Source organism: Pectinophora gossypiella, unplaced genomic scaffold (assembly GCF_024362695.1).
Source record: "Pectinophora gossypiella unplaced genomic scaffold, ilPecGoss1.1 Pgos_30, whole genome shotgun sequence".
NCBI classification, from domain to species: domain Eukaryota; kingdom Metazoa; phylum Arthropoda; class Insecta; order Lepidoptera; family Gelechiidae; genus Pectinophora; species Pectinophora gossypiella.
Window position 1 is genome coordinate 677,083 of NW_026063240.1, and position 7,158 is coordinate 684,240.

At 38.9% G+C, this 7,158-nt stretch overlaps 1 protein-coding gene across 3 annotated transcripts; it reads right to left on the reverse strand.

The window, feature by feature from the left end:
* Positions 1-1,986: 1,986 nt before the first annotated feature.
* On the reverse strand, positions 1,987-6,622 carry LOC126380859 (uncharacterized). 3 transcript variants are annotated; one of them, XM_050030446.1, is made up of 3 exons: positions 5,783-6,622; positions 5,213-5,395; positions 1,987-4,574 (listed from the first exon to the last, which is right to left on the reverse strand). In XM_050030446.1, the coding sequence occupies exon 3, from the start codon at positions 4,035-4,037 to the stop codon at positions 2,544-2,546; it is 1,494 nt and encodes a 497-aa protein (XP_049886403.1). In that variant the 5' UTR covers positions 4,038-4,574; positions 5,213-5,395; positions 5,783-6,622; the 3' UTR covers positions 1,987-2,543. The 3 variants fall into 3 exon arrangements, with proteins under 3 accessions (XP_049886403.1, XP_049886404.1, XP_049886402.1); XM_050030447.1 differs by having other exon boundaries at positions 5,783-6,613; XM_050030445.1 differs by lacking the exon at positions 5,783-6,622 and having other exon boundaries at positions 5,213-5,776.
* Between the last annotated feature and the right edge of the window lie 536 nt (positions 6,623-7,158).

The following is a 7,158-nucleotide window of genomic DNA, read 5'->3' on the forward strand; positions in this document are numbered from 1 at the left end:
GATCACTTTTCTAACTTAGAGGGTAGGTAGGCGCCATAATTTAGGGAATTTATGATAAAATTTTGATGCAACTGTCTTTATTAAACAGGTATATCTCATTCCTACAGGAACCTACACATAGCTATAGCTAGCTATCTATTAACATTAAAACTCTTTCTAGAATCACATTACGCCAATTAATTGATCTGATTTGTATAAGTTTTTTTATTCAACTGACTGTTACATTACATACAGATAAAATCTAATTACTTACACCACATAATTAATATAGTACTACATGACTAGCTACGCTTTAAACTTGAGGAGGTAATTCGATAGACATTTATACGAACTTTAAGCCCAGTAATCAATCATAGTAATAAGGTAATACTCATTTTAGACAAAGAAACGGATAGGTAATCAGTTCGTCAACGAAATTATAACACCTACACTTAGTTTGTTTACTATTTAACGAGGGAAAATAATCCTTACTAATATTATAAATGCGAAAGTAACTCTGTCTGTCTGTCTGTCTGTTACGCTTTCCCGCTTAAACCTCTCAACCGATTTTGATTAAATTTGGCACAGACAATCTTTAGACCCTGAGAAAGAAAATAGGATACCTTTTATTGCGAAAAGAAGGGACGAAGAGATTGAAATAGGGGTTGAAAGTTTGTATGGGATATTTTAATTTTAAAATATAAATCCATGAAACTTTATATTTAAGCACTTGATAAAAAATAATTAAACATTTGTTCTAGCGTTGCTGAAATTTCGACCAGTGAGGGGGTGAAATGAGGGTTGAAAGTTTGTATGGGAGTTCGTCATTTTTGGGGATAAAACCACGAAACTTTATATTTAGGAACTTGATAAGAAATAAAAAAACAATTTGTTAAAGCGTTTTTGAAAATTCGATCTTTGAGGGGATGAAATAGGTGTTGAAATTTTTTATGAGGTTCGTCATTTTTCAAGATAAAAATATTAAATTTTGTGTTTAGGCACTAAATAACAAACAAAAAATCGTTTGTTCAAGCATTTTGAAATTTTTACCAGTATGGGGGTGAAATACGGGTTGAATGTTTGTATGGGTATTCGTCATTTTTGAAGATAAAACCATGAAACTTGATACGTAGGTCTCTTAGGATGTGCAGAGTTTTTCAACAAACGAATTTTCCGAAATTCGAACGGAACGGAACGGATTCGGAACGGGAACTACGAAGCCAAACTTTTTGTATACAAAATATTAACCACTGAACCTAGGAACATGATATTTAGTAGTTTTGGGTGTATCAAGTTAAAAAAATTTGGCTTTTGTAGATAAAGTTCCTTTTAACGAATACTCTGCATCGCCGCCACTGCCGTCGGTCGTCGTTCGTCGTCGCGCACATTCGCCGAAGTGTGGCGGCAGTCAACGGCGCTGTCTTGTGGTGGGGGAGCGCACGTGCTGTATACGTGGCTTGCTCGCGAGTGTCGAGTCCAAACAATTTCTACATTTTAACAAATAATAACAAAATAGCAAACGTTGTGTACAAAAAAGTTTTAAATTAGGTCATTTTAAAATATTTTTGTACACAACGTGACGCTGACCCCTGTAAGTGTCTTGGACATAAGGGACCGATAAATATTCCTAGGTAATTTCTGCCACTCAATGGAATACACCTCATACCTCACCTGGATACCTCAGGGCGGGCTTAGAAGTCGAGGCAGACCGCGTAAAAGATGGTGTGACGACCTCAATGCTTATCGCAAGGATTGGCCGGAGATCGCACAAAGTCGAGAGGAGTGGAAAAATCAAGGGGAGGCCTTTGCCCAGCAGTGGGATCGTATAGGCTAAATAAGATAAGAATGGAATACATAGGTACTTTATAACGACTGTAAACAGATATATTTTATTTTTTTTAAATATACCTACTTACTCTCTTTTAATCACATGCTATACCGTTCCTTTTATATAATCCTTAATATTCAAATTAAAAGTACGCAGACGAAGTCGCGGGTACCAACTAGTTCTATATAAAAATATCCTATAATAGGTATGTAAGTAAAACATAACAATGTATCTTCAGGTAAGTAATTACATAAGCACATATCTTATAAAATAAAATAACTTTGTAATCTTATTCTAAAATTTACCTACCAATGCATGTAATGCTCATTCCGAATAATGAGTTGTGTAACGTGAATTTTTAAATAATATCAAGGGGTATTCCTTAACATAGGTAACATTAGCATGGTTAAGCCTGCCCCCTACTCTTTAAAAGGCCCTGTTCATCTACAAACGGAAACAAAGGCTTTAAGATACCTACTTTTCAAAACAATAACCATTTCCTATAGAGTGGAATTCCTCTTTAAGTGAAGCAAAGTAATCATGTTTCAAAATCAGTCTCAATGTATTACTTAAACTCGGCACTAGACAAATAGTTATTAGGTACGTTTTTTATCGTATTTAGATTTAATATTGCGACAGAATCTCAGTACATAAGTAAACTCGTGTTATTTTTGTATGGACGAATACTTGTAAATATAATAGATTACCTCTGCTTGCGATTGCGCGACCATGGAGATCACGGCGCTGGAGGACGGGCTTCAGGTAGGTTTGCAGGTGACCCGGGTGTAGCAGACTTCAGCTCAGGTAAATTAACAGGTAAGTCCATATGTTCATTGAATGGATACTCACTGTTTCGCAGAAAGTCTGGGCCGTGCCACCATAACTTGGAGTGTGGAAGATCACTGGGGTTAATACCTCTGCTTACTAGATCGGCAGGGTTATCAATAGTATTAACATAAAGCCAGTGAAAGTTGGATGTTAAGTCGCAAACAACTTTTATTCTATTTGCCACATATGCTCCCAGCTTTGCCACCTCTGTCTTCATCCAAGCAAGTACTATCTTGCTATCAGAGAACAAGTATACGTTATGGATGGAAATTTTTAACTGAATAGTTTCATACACTTTTTTAACTAACTTTGCAAGTAACAGACATGCATTCAACTCAAGCCTGGGAACAGTTAGGCTTTTACTAAGGGGATTAATCCTGGATTTAGAGCAAAGTAAACTTAGCAGCACCTCACCTGTCGACGATGTGACCCGCAGGTATGTACAGCAACCATAAGCCACCTTGCTGGAGGCATCGGCAAACCCAATGAGCTCCACCTTGACTGCTTGTTTCACAGGAATATTCCTACTTAAATAAATTGGCTCTAACTTATTCAAGCTTTCTATAAATTGTAACCATTCATTTTTTATGTTTTCAGGGAGAGGAGAGTCCCAACCTACGTTTGCAGACCATATCTTCTGTAGTATGACCTTTGCCCTAACTATAATGGGGCTTGCGTAACCCATGGGATCGAAAAATTTGCAAACGTAACTTAAAATATTACGCTTAGTTACTCGTTTAAAATCGTATGGTTCAGGGGATGAAATTATGAAAGAATCGTCACTTAAATCGACATTCAAACCTAGTGCTTTAAAACTCTGATTCTCTGGGCTAGGCAGCTCATTTAAGTGCCGCTGTTCCGGCAGTATGTCAGACAAGACGTCAGGGTTGTTGGATGTCCATTTATGTGTCTGAAATCCACCTCTAGCAAGCATTTCCCGCAACTCATTCTTTGCTGTAACTAATGTAGATAAGTCGTCATTAGAATATAAAATGTCATCAACGTAACAACAATTATCTAGAATAAATGAAGCTAATGGGAGCTCATTATTAAATCGCGTTGATAACTCTTTTAAACAGCGTGTGGCCAGGTAACTAGAACTTTTTAGCCCGTACGTAACGGTATCCAATTGAATACATTTAATGTCCTCATTTGGACTGTCCCGCCACAACACATTTTGTAAGGAAGTGTACTGAGGATTGATTCGTATGTTTCTAAACATATGGCGAATGTCAGCCGTAATCGTGTACGCGCCGAAACGGTACAATAAAATGATATCAAAGAGGTCTCGTTGAACAACAGGTCCATTCAATAGCAAGTCATTCAAAGACACTCCCTTGCTACCCTTCAATGATCCATCAAAAACAGTTCTTAAGCGAGTTGACCTACTGTGTTCATTCATGACAGCAAAATGAGCAAAAAAGTATAGGGGATCCCTAGCAAAATCGTATTGCTCAATGTCAACATAATGCGCATGGTTCAATTTTATAAAATCTTTAATAAAGCTCTGATATTCAGAGAAAGACTTCTCATCTTTATGTAATCGTTTTTCTAAACTCAAAAATCGCTGAAGTGCACTATGGAATGAATCACCTAATGTATTGCTTACCTCATCTAAAGGCAATTTCAAAGGCAAATCTAATGAAAATTGATTGTCCTGCAACTTCACAGAGTTTTGAAATATATTTTCGCAGAGCTCTTGCTCTGTAGTTTTTTCATTATATACATGTGGTACACTTTCAGCTTCCCAAAATGAACTTACAGCATTATTAAGACCGTTATCACAGCTTTGACAAAACAAAGATACAACCTTATCAGCCGCATGCTGGTCTGCAACACTACCTCCCACTACATAGCCGAACTTGGTGTGTATGAAGCGCGGTGTGGGCAGCTCATTCTGCAATGAGAGGCGCTCTGGCTCCGTGGATGGCAGTATCACCTGAAAAAATATGTCCGCACCCATAAGCATATTAATTTCCCCAGGCACATTAAAGTTATCATCAGCAAGTGGTAAGGCAGGTGGGATGAACATACACGACAAGTCAATCTTGTTTTGTGGGAGTTTGCATGTGATTGTGTCAATGACATGGCAGTTGACCGTAGTTGAATAGTCAGACTTCAATGAATAGACATGCAACGGAAGGGAATAGGATATTTTGGTCTTTGCATTGGAAATACCAACTATATCAGCCGCATTCCGCTTAGGAGTCATGCCTAGCATATTGACAAGCTTGCTGGTAACAAACGAAGCCTGTGAGCCACTGTCTAATAAGGCCTTTATGGTGTGCTCCGTGCCATCCTTAGCAACAACCTTGACACGGCAAGTGGGAAGGATCACATGTGCATTGTCACAAGAAAAATTGCATGACTGTATTGTATTGACCACTTCCTCAGCGTGCAGTAATGTATTATGCGCTTGCCTGCATGTAGCGCATCGGAAATGGTATCTGCATTTTTTAGTGTGTGAATTTAAGCATATCTCACACAACTTGTTAGCCCTAACAAACTTTATTCTGTCAGCGACAGCCATACATTTAAAATGCGGGCAGTTAAATAATTTGTGGGTTGTGGACTTACATTTCAGACATCCGGAGGCTCCTGAGTCGGTTGCGATGTTGACAGCCAGTTTCTTCCTTACCATACCCTGGTCTGCAGTTTCCAGAGCCATGGCTCGTCGTTCTAGGTACTCAAGGAACTCCTTGAGGGACGGGTCAGCCTTCAGGTCTCGTTCCATCTGATATGCTCGTGCCGTGTAGGTATCTAGTTTGCGAAACAAAAGACACAATAATATGGCATCCCACGATTTAACTGAGTCGTCTAAGTTCTTTAAAGCCGCAATTTCCTGCCTAACTGTCGATATAAACTCGCGCAGTTGCACTGAGGTTGATTTTGATACAGAGGGCATATCCAAGATTGTGTTAATATGATCACAAATAATCAAATGACGATTGTTATATCTAGTGTTAATTAATTGCAATGCCTCTTCATAACTCTCATCTAACAAAGGTAAGTTCTTAATCAAGTCATAAGGTTCATCTTTTAACAAAGTCCTTAAATAGTACATGCGTTGGATATTGTCTAACGAACTATTATTATGAATCATGCTGTTATACAGTTGAATAAACGGCTTAAAGTCACCGTACTTACCAGTGAAAGGTTTAATTTGTATTTGAGGCAGATTGAGCTTGGCAGCCGTGACAGACGACGTTGACGGCGTGTTAGGCTTCTCGGTACGCATAGCCGTACCAGAGAGCAAAGACAGTTGGCTGCTCAGGGAACTAAGGGCCGAGTAATACTTGTCCTCCATGGACTCTACATCCTCCTTGTCGTCATCACTAAGCTGTATTATTTCCACATTAAACTGCTCGTACTCCTTGAACGAAGTCTCGAGCCGCGACTTGCGAATGTTTAAGGTGTCCATAGTCGCCTTGTTGAATTGTTCACTAGCCACAAAATTAAAAATCCGTGTCAACGTGCCCTTTACGTATCCTCTTGCTGCAATTAAATGATGAAAACGCTCGTCGTCTGCCATTGCCGTTAATAACAATTACAATAGTATATAACAAACGAATAAAACTTGTATAAATATAAAATGTAAAAAATGAAATTATGATTTAACGAAAAAATTAAAATGGCTGAATGAGTAAAAAATTCAAAAAATTGTTCGGAGATTCGTTCCTCGTCGCGCCGGTAGAGCTTCACTGCGTCACCTTGCTGTGATTGGTTGCCGCTCTGCGTCAAATTTCCCGCTCGTCCGTGATTGGCTGAAATGCTGTGCCGCCGTTGTATTATAGGCCGCACGCACACGGCACACGGAGTGAGTGAGTGGAATAGATGTTGCCCTCTTGCGGTAAATATGTGCGACGAAGACACCGATCAATGATACCCAGTCAATATTGAAGTAGATTGAAGTGAAAAAATTGAAGTCACTTTTATAAAAAAAAATAAAAAATTGCCGCTCACGATAAATTTTGCGTGTAGCTTGAAAATATGAAACAGAATTGATGCTCACGATTATGTAGCGTGAAAACATGTAGGTTTCTTCCTTCTTCTATAATCTTCTTATCGCTGTTTCTGCAGCCTATTATGTAGCGATGGAATGACTAGGAAACATTTTGCCGCCAAACCTCGTAGGCGCGAAGCGTTTGAAGTTGAAGTTGAAGTGAAGAATGTATAGAATCGCCGCAAATTCCTATTTTGTTGCGATAGATGGCTCGTCCATTAATAATTCGACGTAAATCGCTGCCACCCGTCGTAGGAAATATGCTATCGTTGACTTTATGTTGACGACACTTTCCCGCCGCCGCGCTGCTTTCTTTGTCTTCAAGGTCACTGATTTTTCCCGGTCTCGTATGGACCAATGTTGGAGGCGATGGTCGCTCCGGTAAATAAAACTCTTCGATATGTTAAAGTGGACTGTATTAGAATTAAGAACTAGGAAATATTTACATAAAGTTAGGAGATATAAGAAAACGTGCCTCGTCGGCAAAGTCCGTGGCGTAAAGTCCCGTAATATTGCCATA

What these genes read in the sequence shown, in the direction of transcription:
- LOC126380859 (XM_050030446.1), bottom strand. Translation starts at nt 4,037, where the DNA reads ATGAATGAACACAGTAGGTCAACTCGCTTAAGAACTGTTTTTGATGGA.